This window comes from Euprymna scolopes, chromosome 34 (assembly GCF_053919585.1).
Source record: "Euprymna scolopes isolate OS-2025 chromosome 34, ASM5391958v1, whole genome shotgun sequence".
In the NCBI taxonomy this organism is placed as follows: domain Eukaryota; kingdom Metazoa; phylum Mollusca; class Cephalopoda; order Sepiida; family Sepiolidae; genus Euprymna; species Euprymna scolopes.
Window position 1 is genome coordinate 79,004,218 of NC_136515.1, and position 21,395 is coordinate 79,025,612.

General features: G+C 26.4%; 1 protein-coding gene across 1 annotated transcript in view; it reads right to left on the reverse strand.

Annotated features, from left to right (window-relative positions):
• LOC145259303 (bridge-like lipid transfer protein family member 1) overlaps positions 1 to 21,395 on the reverse strand; it is a 454,810-nt gene that overhangs the window by 113,255 nt on the left and 320,160 nt on the right. The window contains 1 exon segment of the mRNA XM_080117188.1: positions 7,411 to 7,755. Coding sequence (XP_079973314.1) covers positions 7,411 to 7,755 — 345 coding nt within the window.

The following is a 21,395-nucleotide window of genomic DNA, read 5'->3' on the forward strand; positions in this document are numbered from 1 at the left end:
ATTCGCAGTTGAATTGAAAGAGCTCTATGAAACTTTCATCAATTTTTCAATTTTGATATACAAAAAGTTTATATAGAAAAAAAAAAAAAAAAATCATAAAGCAACTTATCTCCATTGTATTTAATAATGTCTGTTTTAATGAAAAGATGCTGCCTAAATACACCAATATATATATATATATATGCATATATTCTGAAAATATATATGGCAATTAAGTTACAAAGAATATTCTGCGTTTCATTCTCGTGAGAATTCGTCACGAGAATGAAACACGGAATATTCTGTGTAGCTTAATTGCCATATATATTTTCGTAATTTACTACCTAGCTCTACCTATGTATTGATCACTGTTGAAGTAAATACTGAAAAATTATATCTTTGTATATTAATTTATGTGATTAAATGAAGTAATCATATATATATATATATATATATATATATATATATATATATATATGCACACACAGGGGTCCATACAATGCTGATGACAATTAAAATGGAGTGCACTTTTTGCGACACACTGTATATATAACAACATGTTCCTCAAAGATCACTAAGAAAACAAAAAGAAAAAATATTTTAAACTTGTTTTTTAAATTGATGAACAAACACATCAAAAAAGATTTAAAAAATTTTTCTTCTTTTGTGAAGATGAAGTTTACCTCGAAAATTCAAAATAACGCCACCAATACGTTATGAATAATTAAGAATGAAAAATTAGTGAAATCTTTTCATATTGTCATTTTATTATTTTTACCTGGTCTAGTATCCAGCAGTGTTTTTTTTTTTTGTTTTTTTTTTAAAAAAAAAAACATTTTATGGTTGGGGGGGAACAAACCAAATCAAAAAGGAAGGATCAACAGTGAGAGGGAAATAGCATGAAAACACCAAAAAGAAAAAACATGAAAGGGGAAAAGCATAAATTTTTACATTAATCAAACAACATTAACCAGTGCAAAACAATTTGGGTATTGGTGAGCTAAAAGCATTTCAGAGTGAATTCTTCAACACAAAACTCAAGCTGGAATCGGTAATATGGAACAATGCAAAGAAATCTTTTGACTTTACGTGAGCTTATGTTTCTGATTTTTTTAGATGAGGTTTGATTATACGTCTTATTTGGTTTCTTTGGATTACTGTTCTCATCTTCAGTGTTATTTTCACAACGTTTCAGTCAATGTAATCATATGCCTTTCCCTTCAGCACCAAGTACTTTATCCACTACGCAATGGGTCCTTGTGCAAATTTGGTATTAAGTTACACTTTTCTGCCGGTTGAAGGTTCCATCTTCAATGCGTGCAGCACTCAAAATACAATTGCGAATTACTTAGGACCTCTATCCAGTCGTGACTGACGGAACAAAAGCATGTTACCCCCATGAAGAAAATTAAAGGTTCCGTTCAAAATTACGGGTAGATTTCTGAGTTTAAGAGAAAAAGTCCAAAGTTTGACAAGATACACCTGAAAAAGGTTTGAGTTCACATTGAGCAAGAAGTTATGAAAATAACACTCAAGTTGAGAACAGTAATCCGAAGAATTCAATTAATATGAATTAGGATGAGCTTGTTAACAAAAAAAAAGATGGTCAATAATGCTTACTCATCATTGTTTATTATAAATTCATCTTTATATACTTTGTTCTTATTTTTCGACTGACCACACTGAATGTTTTTCCGCCTTTTACAAAACTTTTTTTTTATGTAATTTTTTTTTTTGAATGTTTCTTTAAATCTTATCCTCAGGGTATTGATTCCATTCTGTATAATAACAAAACATGGACAAATTATACCTGCATATCTTCTGTCAGATGTACTCAAGTTGACAGAAAAGTATTCGCGAACCAGTCTTGAACTGGCTGATTCATTTGCCTGTGTTATAATGAACGCTAGTACTTTAGGTTGACATAGAAACCATCTTCGAATCAACTAAAGTAAATCTGTTTCTGAATTTTTGAGATGCGGATTTACAATTTGCATCATTTGGATTATTCGGACTATTGTTCTCATTCCGTCATTTTCACAATGTTTCAGTCGATGTAACCTCCGACCTTCTTCGTGTCTATCTTGTCAAATTCCGGAATCTTTCTTCTGAACTCAGGAATCTGCAGATAATTTCGAACAAAATCCTTTATCTAATCCATGGATGTAATATTCTCTTGTTCTGTTAGCCTAAATCAGTGGTTCTCAACCACTGTGCCGTGGCACATTAGTGTGTCACAAAATGATTACTGGTGTGCTGCAAAGAGATGATAGCTAGAAACCATTTAATTTCATTTTGTTTAATAAAACCGTTTAATTTCTTAATCATGATGACACCGCTCAATTCAAACTCTAAATAAAAAAGCCGTTGAAATCCTACTGCAATTCTCAATTCTGCAATTAAGAATGTCTTATCTAAACAACATTAAAAATAAAAAAAAATGCCAAACACTTCGAAATTAGTGTCTCTCTCACATTCACTCATGTATTGCAGCAGTAGTTAAAAAAACACCAGGCACCCATGTCCTACTGACATTCACTATTATCATTTTATACCAGATATTGAATACAGGATATGTTGATTTATATGAATAAAAATTCTCATTATGTAAACTTTGATCTTTTTTTTATTGCAAAAAGGTTTTATGAAAAATACTAATTTTTTATGATAGGTGTGCTGCAAAAATTTACAAAAACTCAATAATGTGTCGCCATGTTAAAAAAGGTTGGGAATCAATGACCTAAGTAATTTGCAATTGTATTTTGAGTGTCACCCACATTGAAGATTGAACTGTCAACCAGCATAAGTGTGTAACTTACAACTGAATTTTAACAAGTGCATGTATTTATCAACTATGCAGCAGACCAATGGTGAATTATTAAGGACTTCTATCTCGTCAAAAGCCGAGTTTAACAAGATATACCTGAAGAAGGCCAGAGGTTATGTCACGCAAAACATTGTGAAAATAACACTAAAGATGAGAACAGTAGTCCAAGTAATCCAAGTAAGGTAAATCCATCAGCCAGTTAAAGTCCAAAACTCGAATATTTATCAATCAATTTTGAGAGGATCAGACGAAGATACACAGACGTATCCATATTATTTAATCATATTTATTTGAATGAAGAAATTTTGTTTAAATATACGTATATGGACATACATTTAAAGGTACAAAATTTAGAAATATACTTGGTCAAAGTAGACAGAATAATCTCTAATGCCTTTTCAACTATCATCTTTAAAAAAAATTTGGGGGGAAGTTTTAAATGAATGAGAAATTTTATTGATGAAAATAAAAGATCAGAAAAGAGAAATTAAATGGAGTTTTATGTTAAACGATTGAAATAAATCTAATTAAAACATTCATTTAAAAAATTATCAAAAGGATAACGAGGGATGTTAACCAACCTTCTGTAATATGGCAAAAGAAATTCATAAAAACATCAGATCGCTTTAAGGAACTTTGATCCACCCAACCAATGTTTTTTTTTTCTTATCAGTCACTATGCCACATTTTTAACAAATATTATTTATTTTAATCGTTTAACGTCAATTCCCTTGCACATTTAATTTCCCATCTGCGCTCCTTATATTTTCATCAATAATATTTCTCATTCATTTAAAATCATAGATTTTCTCCTGACAAGATTATAGTTGAAAGGGTTTCAGAGAGGCTTGCCTTTTTTCTGTTCTTCTTGCCCTTCGGGCCGGGATCAAAGTGTAGTATCTGTTCCGGCAGATACTGCACTTAAGATGATTTGTACCAGTCAATGGAGGGGAAACCCTCTATACTGGGACAATTATTATTTTTGGTAACCAGAGTGACCCCTTTTAGGGGAGCTGGTTTTTACCTCACATTAAAAACGGCCTTGTGCCTAATTTGCTCAGTGGGGGAGCAAATAAATACCATCTGTTCCGGCAGATACTGCAAGCAAAGACCATATGTGGAGAAACCCCACATATAAGACCTTGGTCAATGTAGGGGCAACCCTTTATACCAACTGTCACTATCCAGCTCCCCTACTCACCGGGGAGTTGGTCCGCATTTCCCCTTCACTCCTCACTTTAAAAAGCGGCCTTGTGCCTAATTTGCTCGGTGGGGGAGCAAATAAATACCCTGTTGTTCTTGGCCTTCGAACCGGGATCAAGGTGTAGTATCTGTTCTTCAGATGCTGCACTTAAGATAATTTGTACCAGTCAATGGAGGGGAAACCCTCTATACTGGGACAATTATTATTTTTGGTAACCAGAGTGACCCCTTTTTGCCTACTTTTAGGGGAGCTGGTTTTTACCCCACATTAAAATCGGCCTTGTGCCTAATTTGCTTTGGTGGGGAAGCAAATACATTATTGTATCCATTTTGTTTAAATATAAAGGACGTTAGAGATTATTTCATCCATTTTATTCAAATGCATATATCATCATAATAATTATAATAATAATCATAATAATTATAATAATAATAATTATCATAATAATTATAATAATTACGATGAGGTTTAGCTGATTGCTGAAGCAAATGTGTAGTCAAAAATGTTTGCATGAAAAAAATTTTATCATATATAAAACATGCACCATAACTTTATTTCCGTTTCACGGTTTTCTCCAATCATCAAAAGCGTGTCATGTATTGTTTGGTACCATTGTAAGCATTGGAGTTTATTTCTGACAGTATATTTTGTATCACACTGCTTTTTTAATTAGCACTATTTGTATGGCTAGTACCTTTAAATAAACGGTTAAATTAGTCCACAGGGCTGGGAATAAACATAAGAAACCACAAACAGAAAAAAATGAAACGCATATAGGTTTCAAACCTGTGCAGCCGAATGAGAAACTACCTTTCATTGATGTTAGCTTGATGAAGTGGTTCCCAACCACCATGTCACAGCACGTCAGTGTGTCTTAGAATGATTACTAGTGCGCCACAAAGAGGTTATAGGCTCAAGTTACAAGTTGTTATCGGTAGAAAAAAGTTTTCATATTGTTATAAGCGGAGTTGTTTGTATTAATAAATACTAACTCGCACATTATTATGTGATACTAGACTACCCGTGACCCGTTGGGTCAGTATGTTATTGTGGAATGTTTTTGACTCCTAATGGGGGTATGACACCAATGATTTTGGCGATCATTTTTATAACCACCGGTTGTGGTAATCAACTAATGAAATCTTCCAAAGTTACTATAAAAATTGTCGAATTTTGGACTCAATCAGTTCGCCGTTGGCTATGTCACGAACCGCATTTGATTCTTGGCCACCATCTTTGTTACTTGCAATTACTTCACACTCTGAAACTGCATTGATTCTTGGCCGCCATCTTTGTTCAACATAATGTCTTAACACTTAACAGTTATATTAGCTATTGATTTAATGTATGAGCATGACACTTGTGATGTAAAGAAAATAGTTTTTGTGACATAACAGAAACATTTCTGCGAAAGTATATGAAAATGAAAAAAGAATATAGATAGATTTCTATGAGTCGTTCTCTTTATAATTGTTTATTTTTGAAAAAAAAGAAAAAAAACTTACAGCCATTGAATTATAAGTGGTTTGCCATACTTATAGGTAAATGTGCACTGAACAGATACCATAATACTTAAAGTTAAATTCAAATTTTGATATATCTTTTTTAAATGAAATTGTTAGCAGAAAGTACAGAATAGTTAAAAAAAAAACACTCTCCCCATGTTAAGAATGGTTTTTTTTTGAGCTGATGCACCCACGTCATGTGGATATATTTTTGAAATCACAACTTTATAATATAAAAGAAACGATAGAAAATTGACTTGTAATAATATATACGAAATCTATATTAATTAAAATATCATATTTAAGCGTACTTTACGACTGGGCTACGTCGGGCGTTCCTACTAGCTTAGATAAATACTTTTGCAGTTTTAACAAAAGAGCTACAATAATATCAGAGTGTCTCCATTTACGCTGAACATCCACAGAAAGCCAACATCAATATACGACATGTGAAAGAGTTCGCTACTAGTTGTCACGATTACTTGAAATTTGGATTTCATAGGATTGAAGATACATACCTTCTCCACTCTGTTATTTGCAGCCAAACGTTGTCTAATGAAGCAACAGTTTTAAATTAGATGAGAAGACACCTTACTACTTTCCCTAACATAGCTTTAAAACTACACTTTATTGTTTTACTAGCATTTAGGCCCGGCGTTGCCCGGGTGTTTGGAGGTCTACATTGAGAAAAAAAATTTTTAAAAAGTGGTCAATTTTTTTAACTTTGACCCCTATTATGACCCTTTAAAATTTATTGTTTGGGGCTCAAATCAAGTTATTAAGTTAGATCCATGTCCAAGGAACCTATATCTAAAATTTCAAGTGTTTAGACCCAAAATTGTTGGAGGAGTTTGGTAGAGTTCTCAAAGGTCAAATCGTTGAACTTTGACTCGTTAACAGCCAAATTACAAAGATTTTCCAAAATCTCAGTACCCTGTTCATCAAATTTCGAGTCTGTAGACTTAAAATTGACAGTTATTGTGTTGAAAAATGTACACAGACACGTTCACTTTTATATATATAATAGATTGGAGAAAAAAAAAAAGGTCTTTACGAGTAATTTTTTACCACTTGGTTAATGAGCTTAACAGTCATCAAACTCCTCGGCTTCACATTCACAGGAAATTGAGTTGGCACAGATACATTGAGAGCATTGCCAGGGTCGCTGCGAGGAAGGTGGGCTCTCTCTACCATACTAGAAAGTATCCTGTACCTCTACAAGATCACCATTCGCGCATGTATCGAGTGTTATTGTCGCAGTTGGGCTGATGCACCTGCTACTAGTCTCTCGCTGTTGGACAGGGTTCAAAAGAGAGTCACCAACCTGATAGGTCCTGAACTGTACTCCAACATAAATACTCCCAAAAAACTCGCCAAGTAGCCAAGTCTCACCCCAACACAGTAGAGATACCTAGATGTAAGAAATCCTTCTGCTCTAATAGTTTCTTCCCCAGAACTGCTAGACTTAGGAACTCCCTTCCGTGTTCATACTTCCCTAACAGTACTGACATGCAGAAGTTCAAGTGTAATGTGAACAGACATCTTGCTGCTTGACTCCCTACATAGCATACCTGCAACTACTGTTCCAGATAGTTGCCCCCTACATCAAAGTGGCACAGTGCCTTATTTGGGGTGAAAATTGAATAAAAAGAAAAAGAAAAAAAAAATTAAAGGCTGAATGTTTCTCTTAGTGATTTTGTGTTTATTTCCAGCCACATGGATTAAATTAACTGTTTATTTAAAGAGTATTATTCAACCGAGTAGAATGAAAAACAAGAGTGAAACATAATAAATAACGGCTTGAAAATAACAATTTAATGTATAACATATAAACACAGAAAAGTAGTACCAGCTTGTTTTTGTTTTTTTTTTAGAAGTGAACAAATAAAGCCAACCTTTGCTTGAGAATTTTGCAATCTCAGCCTTTAATTCCTGGCTAACTTGTATTTTCCATTTATCGCCTGAAGAGGCGCGTCGGTGGTGCTTCTTGTAGTGGTAGTGTTTGGAGCCAGAGGTGGAGGGTCCACTCAGTCGACACTTGGACGATGATGATGATGATGATGCAGACAAACGGCTGGATAGGTGGCCATTGCAATCACAACTGGGGGGGAGGTCCACACCAGTTGACACTCCCGCACTGTTATAAATGTGTAGGGCAGGGGAGGTGTGCGATTTCATAACAGAAATAAGCTGTGGTGCGTCACTGGCCAGAGAACTACTGCAGGAGGAGCTACATAGATCTGCGACCGGGCAGGTACGTGAAAAAAAATACGGACAAAAGAAAATAAAAAAAAAAAAAAACAATAACATCAAGCAGAGAAAAAATTTAGGAGGAGGAGGAGGAGGAAGAGTAAGAATTTTTTTGATAAAAAAAAGCTAGAGAAAAAAAAGCTAAAAATTATGATAAAAATTATTTGGAATCATGCAGTGGTTACATCAATACAAAATTACATTAAAAATACAGTTAAGCAAGCACCCACGTGGAGGAAACGGAATGAGGTAAGTATATTGACAAAATTGAGGAGAAAGATAAAAGCAAGTCGGCAGATAACCATTGAAGAAAAGGTAATAATGGTCAAATGCAGGGGTAGTTAGAAAGGTGGAGGCTAATAGGTTTTGGTAATTAGAGTTAAGGGAATTTAAATGGATAGAGTTCGACAGTTGAAAGGAGGTAGACAAATAAATATAGACAGAGAAGGGTTGGACAGACGTAGACAGAGAAGGGTTGGACAGACGTAGACAGAGAAGGGTTGGACAGACGTAGACAGAGAAGGGTTGGACAGACGTAGACAGAGAAGGGTTGGACAGACGTAGACAGAGAAGGGTTGGACAGATTTAGACAGAGAAGGGTTGGACAGACGTAGACAGAGAAGGGTTGGACAGACTTAGACAGAGAAGGGTTGGACAGACTTAGACAGAGAAGGGTTGGACAGACTTAGACAGAGAAGGGTTGGACAGATTTAGACAGTGAAGGGTTGGACAGATGCAGACAGTGAAGGGTTGGACAGACGTAGACAGTGAAGGGTTGGACAGACGTAGACAGAGAAGGGTTGGACAGATGCAGACAGTGAAGAGCTGGAAGGATGCAGATAAAGACAATAGAAAGTAGGTAGACATAGAGACTGAGAGTAGGAGGTAGGCAGACATATAAAAACAGTGGGAGACAAGATTAAGTAGATAAAAGGATTCATATGAGTAGGAGATAGGGAAATACAAAGAGGAGGAGGGGAGGAGACTTCTTACAACAAAAAGCAATGCCTACGTTTGACAGCAAGACTATAATTTAATTGGTTTCAAAAAAGGTGACGAGGGAAAAAGATCTGTTACATGAACTGTTTAAACATACATGGGTTAATACAAACATGATTTGGTTTGCAGCAGAGCAACTAGTCTGGAGACGGATTAATCGGAATTGGCAAAATCAGAACTTTTTGGAGTACCAGAAAGTGTTTTGGAATCGGAAAAAAGAAAAATTAGCCTAATTTCTGATTCCCAAAACAAGTCTTAATTTATTTTGCTTTGTTTAAAACTTCATTTCCTATTGTTGTCAGTAATGATATAATAAATATTTATTGATTTTAAACTAGCAGTAAAACTAAAATTTATAGATCATAAAGAACTAAGGCAAAAACGGCACAGGTGAAAATGACAAGTGAATATAATAAGACAAAAAATGGCACGAGTGAAAAATATAGATGAAAATCTTACACTGAGTTAATCAAAATCTTGGATTCAATAAACGGAAAACATTCAGATATTTTATTAAAAGAATCATATTTACATTATTTTTTAGTAGATGTGAACTCTCCCCCCCCCCTCCAAGAAATTCTACCTTAAAAAGGTAGACAAAGGTCGAATTTCATGCGGTGAATCTGAAACTGTAATTATATCGGAATCAGAAAATTTTTTGATTTGTCTCATCACTAATATCAACCTTTTTCAAAGTCACTTAAAGTGGAAACATGATCCCTATTGCAAATGATTCCCTGTGTATGACAAGTTGAACGCAAGTTGCTATTTCACCCATTGCTGGAGGAAAATTGTGGAATCCTGTCTTTCCCTCAATGGAATCTGTACACAGAAGACATGGTCTCATAGCTGGAATGTTATCCATTATTCAAATACTACAACCCCCTCCTCGACAACTTTTGAGGAGTATTATTTTTTTTTTATTTTGTGAAGCCACCACTGTGTGAAACAAAAGATTAATATTGAAAATTTTCCCTGAACCAAAACCTGAAAAAGAAAAACAGCAAAAACACTTGGGATGGTCCCTACCTGCTTCGAGGGTCAACTTTTTGCGAATCCAGAAGATGATAATCAACACTTTCAAAACTACTTATCACATTATAACTGATTTTTTTAGATGAGAATTCCTATTTTTTATCATTATTTGTATTATTATCATTTGTATTATTATTATTTGTATTATTATTATTTGTACTATGATATTTATTTGTATTATTATTTGTATTTGATTTATTATTTGCATTATTATTATTATTTCTTGTATTATTATTATTTGTATTATCATTTGTATTTGTATTATTATTTGTATTATTATTTGTATTATTAATCTTATTTGTATATTATTATTTGTATGATTACTATTTGTATTATTATTATTTGTATGATTATTATTTGTATTATTATTTGTATGATTATTATTTGTATTATTATTATTTGTATTATTATTATTTGTATGATTATTATTTGTATGATTATTATTTGTATGATTATTATTTGTATTATTATTTGTATGATTATTATTTGTATTATTATTATTTGTATTATTATTTGTATTATTATTATTTGTATTATTATTATTTGTATTATTATTTGTATGATTATTATTTGTATGATTATTATTTGTATGATGGTTATTTGTATGATGATTATTTGTATTATTATTTGTATTATTATTATTTGTATTATTATTTGTATTATTATTATTTGTATTATTATTATTTGTATTATTATTATTTGTATTATTATTTGTATGATTATTATTTGTATGATTATTATTTGTATGATTATTATTTGTATTATTATTATTTGTATGATTATTATTTGTATTATTATTTTATTATTATTTGTATTATTTGTATGATTATTATTTGTATTATTATTTTATTACTATTTGTATTATTTGTATGATTATTATTTGTATTATTATTATTTGTATTATTATTATTTGTATGATTATTATTTGTATTATTATTATTTGTATTATTATTATTTGTATTATTATTATTTGTATTATTATTATTTGTATTATTATTTGTATGATTATTATTTGTATTATTATTTGTGTGATTATTATTTGTATTATTATTATTTGTATTATTATTTGTATGATTATTATTTGTATTATTATTATTTGTATTATTATTATTTGTATTATTATTATTTGTATTATAATTTTATTATTATTTGTATGATTATTATTTGTATGATTATTATTTGTATTATTATTTGTATGATTATTATTTGTATTATTATTATTTGTATTATTATTTTAGTATTATTTGTATTATTATTTGTATGATTATTATTTGTATTATCATTATTTGTATGATTATTATTTGTATTATTATTATTTGTATGATTATTATTTGTATTATTATTATTTGTGTGATTATTATTTGTATTATTATTATTTGTATTATTATTATTTGTATGATTATTATTTGGATTATTATTTGTATTATTATTATTTGTATTATTATTATTTGTATGATTATTATTTGTATGATTATTATTTGTATGATTATTATTTGTATTATTATTATTATTTGTATGATTATTATTTGTATGATTATTATTTGTATTATTATTATTTGTATTATTATTTGTATTATTATTATTTGTATGATTATTATTTGTATGATTATTATTTGTATTATTATTTGTATTATTATTTGTATGATTATTATTTGTATGATTATTATTTGTATGATTATTATTTGTATGATTATTATTTGTATTATTATTATTTGTATTATTATTATTATTATGATTATTATTTGTATTATTATTTGTATGATTATTATTTGTATTATTATTATTTGTATGATTATTATTTGCATGATTATTATTTGTATGATTATTATTTGTATTATTATTATTTGTATTATTATTATTATTTGTTGTATTATTATTTGTATGATTATTATTTGTATTATTATTATTATTATTTGTATTATTATTATTTGTATTATTATTATTTGTATTATTATTATTATTTGTATGATTATTATTATTTGTATGATTATTATTTGTATGATTATTATTTGTATGATTATTATTTGTAATATTATTATTTGTATTATTATTATTTGTATTATTATTTGTATGATTATTATTTGTATGATTATTATTTGTATTATTATTTGTATGATTATTATTTGTATTATTATTATTTGTATTATTATTATTATTATGATTATTATTTGTATTATTATTTGTATGATTATTATTTGTATTATTATTATTTGTATTATTATTATTTGTATTATTATTATGATTATTATTTGTATGATTATTTGTATTATTATTATTTGTATGATTATTATTTGTATGATTATTATTTGTATGATTATTATTTGTATGATTATTATTTGTATTATTATTATTTGTATTATAATTATTTGTATGATTATTATTTGTATTATAATTATTTGTATGATTATTATTTGTATTATTATTATTATTTGTATGATTATTATTTGTATGATTATTATTTGTATGATTATTATTTGTATTATTATTTGTATTATAATTATTTGTATGATTATTATTTGTATTATAATTATTTGTATTATTATTATTTGTATGATTATTATTTGTATTATTATTATTTGTATTATTATTATTTGTATTATTATTATTTGTATTATTATTTGTATGATTATTATTTGTATTATTATTATTTGTATTATTATTATTTGTATTATTATTTGTATGATTATTATTTGTATGAATATTATTTGTATTATTATTATTTGCATGATTATTATTTGTATTATTATTTGTATGATAATTATTTGTATGATTATTATTTGTATTATTATTATTAGTATTATTATTATTTGTATTATTATTTGTATGATTTTTATTTGTATGATTATTATTTGTATGATTTTTATTTGTATGATTATTATTTGTATGATTATTATTTGTATTATTATTATTTGTATTATAATTTGTATGATTATTATTTCTATTATTATTATTATTTGTATGATTATTTGTATTATTATTATTTGTATTATTATTTGTATGATTATTATTTGTATGATTATTATTTGTATGATTATTATTTGTATGATTATTATTTGTATTATTATTATTTGTATTATTATTTGTATGATTATTATTTGTATTATTATTTGTATGATTATTATTTGTATTATTATTATTTGTATTATTATTTGTATGATTATTATTTGTATTATTATTATTTGTATGATTATTATTTGTATGATTATTATTTGTATGATTATTATTTGTATTATTATTATTTGTTGTATTATTATTTGTTGTATTATTATTTGTATGATATATATTTGTATTATTATTTGTATTATTATTATTTGTATTATTATTTGTATTATTATTATTTGTATGATTATTTGTATTATTATTTGTATTATTATTATTTGTATTATTATTTGTATTATTATTATTTGTATTATTATTATTTGTATTATTATTATTTGTATGATTATTATTTGTATTATTAATATTTGTATGATTATTAGTGTATTATTATTGGTATTATTATTATTTGTATGATTATTATTTGTATTATTATTTGTATGATTATTATTTGTATGATTATTATTTGTATTATTATTATTTGTATTATTATTTGTATTATTATTTGTATGATTATTATTTGTATTATTATTATTTGTATTATTATTTGTATTATTATTATCTGTATGATTATTATTTGTATTATTATTTGTATGATTATTATTTGTATTATTATTATTTGTATTATTATTTGTATGATTATTATTTGTATTATTATTTGTATGATTATTATTTGTATGATTATTATTTGTATTATTATTTGTATTATAATTATTTGTATTATTATTATTTGTATTATTATTTGTATTATTATTATTTGTATTATTATTTGTATTATTATCATTTGTATGATTATTATTTGTATTATTATTATTTGTATTATTATTTGTATTATTATTATTTGTATGATTATTTGTATGATTATTATTTGTATTATTAATATTTGTATGATTAATATTTGTATTATTATTATTTGTATTATTATTATTTGTATGATTATTGTTGGTATTATTATTATTTGTATTATTATTTGTATTATTATTATTTGTATTATTATTTGTATTATTATTTGTATGATTATTATTTGTATTATTATTATTTGTATTATTATTTTATTATTATTTGTATGATTATTATTTGTATGATTATTATTTGTATTATTATTATTTGTATTATTATTATTTGTATTATTATTATTTGTATTATTATTATTTGTATTATTATTATTATTTGTATTATTATTTGTATTATTATTATTTGTATTATGATTATTTGTATTATTATTTGTATTATTATTATTTTTATGATTATTATTTGTATTATTATTTGTATTATTATTATTATTTGTATTATTATTATTTGTATGATTATTATTTGTATTATTATTATTTGCATTATTATTTTATTATTATTTGTATGATTATTATTTGTATTATTATTTGTATTATTATTATTTGTATTATTATTTGTATTATTATTATTTGTATTATTAATATTTGTATGATTATTATTTGTATTATTATTATTTGTATTATTACTTTATTATTTGTATGATTATTATTTGTATTATTATTATTTGTATTATTATTTGTATTATTATTATTTGTATTATTAATATTTGTATGATTATTATTTGTATTATTATTTGTATGATTGTTATTTGTATTATTATTTGTATGATTATTATTTGTATTATTATTATTTGTATTATTATTTTATTATTATTTGTATTATTATTTGTATGATTATTATTTGTATGATTATTATTTGTATTATTATTTGTATGATTATTATTTGTATTATTATTATTTGTATTATTATTATTTGTATTATTATTTGTATTATTATTATTTGTATTATTATTTGTATGATTATTATTTGTATGATTATTATTTGTATGATTATTATTTGTATGATTATTATTTGTATTATTATTATTTGTATGATTATTATTTGTATGATTATTATTTGTATTATTATTATTTGTATTATTATTATTTGTATGATTATTATTTGTATGATTATTATTTGTATTATTAATATTTGTATGATTATTATTTGTATTATTATTTGTATTATTATTATTTGTATGATTATTATCTGTATTATTATTTGTATTATTATTATTTGTATTATTATTTGTATTATTATTATTTGTATGATTAATATTATTATGATTATTATTTGTATGATTATTATTTGTATTATTATTATTTGTATGATTATTATTTGTATGATTATTATTTGTATGATTATTATTTGTATTATTATTTGTATTATTATTATTTGTATTATTATTTGTATTATTATTATTTGTATGATTATTATTTGTATTATTATTATTTGTATTATTATTATTTGTATGATTATTATTTGTATTATTATTATTTGTATTATTATTTGTATTATTATTTGTATTATTATTTGTATGATTATTATTTGTATTATTATTATTTGTATGATTATTATTTGTATTATTATTATTTGTATGATTATTATTTGTATTATTATTTTTTGTATTATTATTATTATTTCTATTATTATTATTTGTATTATTATTTCTATTATTATTTGTATTATTATTTGTATTATTATTATTTGTATTATTATTATCATTAATCTTATTATTATTATTATTATTATTTGTATTATTATTATTAGTATTATTAATCTTATTATCATTATTATTTGTATTATTATTTGTATGATTATTATTTGTATTATTAATATCATTAATCTTATTATTATTATTTGTATTATTAATATCATTAATCTTATTATTATTATTATTATTATTTGTATTATTAATATTATTTGTATGATTATTATTTGTATTATTATTAGTATCATTAATCTTCTTATTCTTCTTATTATTATTATTTGTATTATTAGTAGTATTATTAATCTTATTATTATTATTATTTGTATTATTATTAGTATTGTATTATTATTTGTAATATCATTATTTGTATTATTATTGTTATTATTATTATTTGTATTATTATTTGTATGATTATTATTTGTATTATTATTTGTATGATTATTATTTGTATTATTATTATTTGTATGATTATTATTTGTATGATTATTATTTGTATGATTATTATTTATATTATTATTATTTGTATTTTTATTATTTGTATGATTATTATTTGTATGATTATTATTTGTATGATTATTATTTGTATTATTATTTGTATTATTATTATTTGTATGATTATTATTTGTATTATTAATATTTGTATGATTATTATTTGTATTATTATTTGTATTATTATTATTTGTATTATTATTTGTATTATTATTATTTGTATTATTATTTGTATTATTTGTATTATTATTATTTGTATGATTAATATTATTATGATTATTATTTGTATGATTATTATTTGTATGATTATTATTTGTATGATTATTATTTGTATTATTATTATTTGTATGATTATTATTTGTATGATTATTATTTGTATTATTATTTGTATTATTATTATTTGTATTGTTATTTGTATTATTATTATTTGTATTATTATTATTTGTATGATTATTATTTTTATTATTATTATTTCTATTATTATTATTTGTATTATTATTATTTGTATTATTATTTCTATTATTATTCTTTGTATTATTATTTGTATTATTATTATTTGTATTATGATTAACATTAATCTTATTATTATTATTATTATTATTATTAGTAGTATTATTAATCTTATTATCATTATTATTTGTATTATTATTATTTGTATGATTATTATTTGTATTATTAATATCATTAATCTTATTATTATTATTTGTATTATTAATATCATTAATCTTATTATTATTATTATTATTATTTGTATTATTAATATTATTTGTATGATTATTATTTGTATTATTATTAGTATCATTAATCTTCTTATTATTATTATTATTATTTGTATTATTAGTAGTATTATTAATCTTATTATTATTATTATTTGTATTAGTATTAGTATTGTATTATTATTTGTAATATTATTTGTATTATTATTGTTATTATTATTATTTGTATTATTATTGTTATTATTATTTTTATTATTATTGTTTGTATTATTATTATTGTTATTATTATAATTATTATTTGTATTATTATTATTATTATGATTATTATTATTATTATTATTATTATTGTTATTGTTATTATTATTATTTGTATTATTATTATTGTTATTATTATTATTTGTAATATCATTATTTGTATTATTATTGTTATTATTGTTATTTGTATTTGTATTATTATTTGTTGAATTCATTAACTTCATACTGATCACACAGCACCATGGAGAGTGTGTGAGAGTTCATTCTCTGTGGACTTGAAAACAGCTGAATCGGTTTTTATGAAACTTTACACAAAGGTACTTTATGTGCCTGGTAGTGTTTTTAGATAGTTTTGTATTAGAATGTATTTGAAAAGTATTGATAATCGATAATCAAAAATAATTCAATATAAGAAGGAACAGGCGATTTTGATCTAAGTTAACACCTTACACAGCCTAACATCACAAGTGTAGTTGAGAAGTTTTATTACCACATAAGCAGAAAAGTCTGGCATATAAAATTAACAGTAGGTTCTTTGATATGACGGGTGCATTCAAAATGAATGTTTCTATTTAGAGCACAACTGAACCATGATACTTGACTTGTGCATTTTAAACTGTAATTCCAGTAATTATATTTAAAAAATTTTTTATAAAATCAATAGCGGGTCCTCTACAGTGCAATGTAGACTACAATGTATTGTGAGGGAGGCGAGTGAAGCTTTTTTTCAGTGCACCACAATGGGTCCCTAATTAGAGCAGACAATCAATTTGATTTAAAAATGGGATATTTCACCTATTGCGATGACAATAAAAATATGAGAGTGTGAAATATTCATTGATCATCATTCAATCCCAGGCAACATCGGGTCTCCCTTCTCATTAGTTCTAAACGACATTACTTTGAACTTATTGTCGCTATTATAACTGAATTTTTGAGACGAGGATTGACAATTTGCATTATTAGAACTTGTATTGTTATCTTCAAGGTTGTCCTCACAACGTTTCAGCTGATGTAACTTCTGACCTTCTTTCAGTATTCCTTGTTAAACTCGGAGAATCTTTAGATCAAAATCATGGCACAAGGGATAAAAGTGCTAAGTGGTAATCAGTTCTAAGCTGAAGTCTTTTGGTAGATGAAAAAGACGAATGATAACAAGAATACAACAACGAATTACTGAAAACTTTTACCTCGTAATGGCTGATGGAACAAGGGCAAGCTATTTTGTACAGATTCTACTGTTTGATATGGAAACTTTTTGAAGAAGGTCAGAGCTTATATTGAGAAAAACAACCAAAATAAGAATGGTAGTCTGAATAATCCAAATGATACATATTATGACTTAAGTTAAGCAATGCTAAGCCTGGCTAATTATAAATAGGTGTCTATTTGGAAATCTTGAATGTAAGTCGGTTGGGGGGGGAACTCCTTGAAAAAAAAAAAAATACAATCTTCAAGACACTTTTAGCAAGTGCTTCAACTATGACGCCAAAAGAAAAGAATCGTCCCTCAGTGAAAGTTGCGTTCTCAAGGCTCGCCAGAGAGTATATGCAATTTGTTTTTCGTTTTGAGTGATCGTATTTTACATTTTGGAAATTTTATTTGAGTTTTCATATTATTTGGATTCTTCAGACTACTGTTCTCGTCTTGAATGTCATTTTTCACAATGTATTGGCCGGTGTAACCTCTGACCTTCTCCAAGTGTATCTTGTCGAACTCGGGAATTTCAAACGAAACCCTTTATTTACTTCACAGGGATAGTATGCTCTCGTTCGTCCACCAGGACTGGATAGAAGTTCCAAGTAATTTGTAATTGTATTTTTCAGTCGCCCACACCGAGACGTGAACCTTTAACCTTCAGGAGAATATTACTTTTACAATTGATTTTCCTTAGTATTCTAACCACCGCGCCATGGGTTGTTGCTGCTATTCTTATTTAATTTTCCAGTAATTTTGGTAAAAGAAGTTTTTATGCTTCAATTTGTTTATATTTCCAAATATTTATTCATGGTGTTTGGTTTGGTTGTTTTGTAGAAAGAAAAATTTTGTTTTTATTTTTGACTTTGTAGAATATGATTGAGTTTTGCAAAGGGAAAGTAAAAACAACAATATCAATATTTGGTACATTTTAAGTAAGGAAAAAAGAGAAGGAAACAAAAAGTCACTATTCAGTGAACAATAACTTAGAACACATCAACAGAAGAAGACTTCAGCTGTGCTACAAGTTGTTGGCCAGAAACATTTTTTTTTTTTCACACAGAATTGGTTCACTAGGTATTTCTCTTCCACTGCACTTGGGTCTGAAAGCGGGATTGGAGAAGTCAGTGCTCTTGAGGAGCTCTCTGACTCTGCCAAATTTGCCTATGCAGCCCTGTAAGCATTTCAGGCAGGATACTTCAGGTGATTAGCAATAAATTAACCCTTTCTCAAAGAGAGAAGGCAAGGTCTGGGAGGGTGGACCTCCTACAACTGCACAGAACTAGCACTACACCACAATCAACAGGGACCGAGTCATTACAGGAACGATCTAATCGCTTGATTTTGGAGGACAAGGATAAAAATCCCCAGCCAACTGCTACACCTGAATTTTAACAATTTGTGACAGACCATCATATGCGGTTTGTGTTGGATAGACTTCAGAAATTTACTTTCAAACTAATCTCCGACCAGGTCTTTATTTATCCCTCTTTCTCTCAAGTTCTTCTTTATCACTTCTTTTTATGTTTGCTGTGGTCTTCTTTTGCTATCTCAATTGTCCTACATCTACTGAGCAAAGGACTCATCAATTCTTTTAACATAGCCGTATCAACAAGTCCCCTGTTCTACATGCATCTATCCATATATCATGTTCGGATTTAATATACCTCTGAGATCACCAGATCTAAGGCTGTCATTAGCACTCACATTACACATGCATCGTATCATTCTATATCATTTCTCTCCATGTAACACATGTCCTCAAACCTCACTGGTTATGTTTTACTTCTATATCCTCCTACTCTTCTATCTGTGTAAGAGCCAAGAACATCCTAGGATGGAGTACTGTTGCTACATTGGGGAGGAGCTGTTTGAGAGGGTACAAAACCAACTTTGGCATCTGGTAGGTGATATCCTTTCCTCCTCTCTGCAGCCTCTGTTTCATAAAAGAGACGTTGCCAGTCTCCCTCTGCTCAACCATTATTTTTTCATGGCAGGCGCTCAATTGTAAATCTTTTGCGGCAAACACTCAACTAGCTACAACAATTATCAGCTATTTTCTTTACTCTCTATATATCCCTATATCTAAATAAAAATTCCATTAGCAAAGTTTTTTTCCTAGAGCAGTTCATCTGTGAAACAATACCGCAACACTGCTTCCTAGCTAACTATGACATGGTCATAATGAAGTCTATTATAAACAGGTTCTTAAAAGGCTGTCCTCTAAAATAAATAAGCAAATTTCTATTACGGTGTCAACGTGATTGTGCCATATTTAATTTATATATATACTAGTAGTTCAGCCCGGTTTTGCTTGGGCCCTATGTATTGTTCATAACTTTATGTGCATATATATATATATATATATATATATATATATATTAAAAAGTTTGACTCAAGTCCAGGTAACCTACATCCAAAATTTCAAGTGTTTAGACCCAAAATTGGAAGAGGAGTTTGGTAGAGTCTGCAGAGATCAACTCTTTCTACTTTGACCTCTTGGCAGCCAAATTTTCGCCCAAATATTGATTAAAAAAACTTGCTGCATGTCTGAATACCCTTTATGTAAAATTTCAAATGTTTAGACCTAAAATTGGCTGAATAGTTTGTTACAGATTGCAAAGGTCAGATCCTTTGAAATTTGACCCCTTGGCAGCCAAATTTTCGGCCAAAAACCAACTAAAAAATTTGCCCTATGTCTGAATACACTCTATATAAAATTTCAAATGTTTAGACCTAAAATTGGTTGAGTAATTTGATAGAGATCGCAGAAGTCAAATTTTTTAAAACTTTGACCCCAATTTCGACCCCTTAATATTTATTGTTTTGGGCTCAAATTAAATTAAAAAGTTTGATCCATGTCCAAGTAACCTACATATAAAATTAACTCCGGGCTTTCATGAGTTATAATCATATGTAGTAAATAAATATTACTATACTACATATTCTTCATAGACTCTTCTTTTTGATCTTTGCTGGCCAGTGACTATTTCAGTATATATTTTCTTGTGTTATTCATAAGACTGGCTGGATGGCTAGTCGGGGGTTGTTTGAAATTCGTACAATTAGGCGTACCTCCACAATAAGACATAAATACAAAACAAAATCTCTTGTACTTTTTAATAACATGCAACAGGAAAAGATGATTAAAAACAATGTTTATTTTCCAGTGACAACACTGACAGCATGAAGGGGTCACGGGGTGAGGTGTGTGTGCAAAATGGCAGAGAGATAATGTGTCTGCTTTCCTTCCCTGCAGTCACCACTTCTCTTTTTTCGTTGTCTGGCCATCTCTTTAATT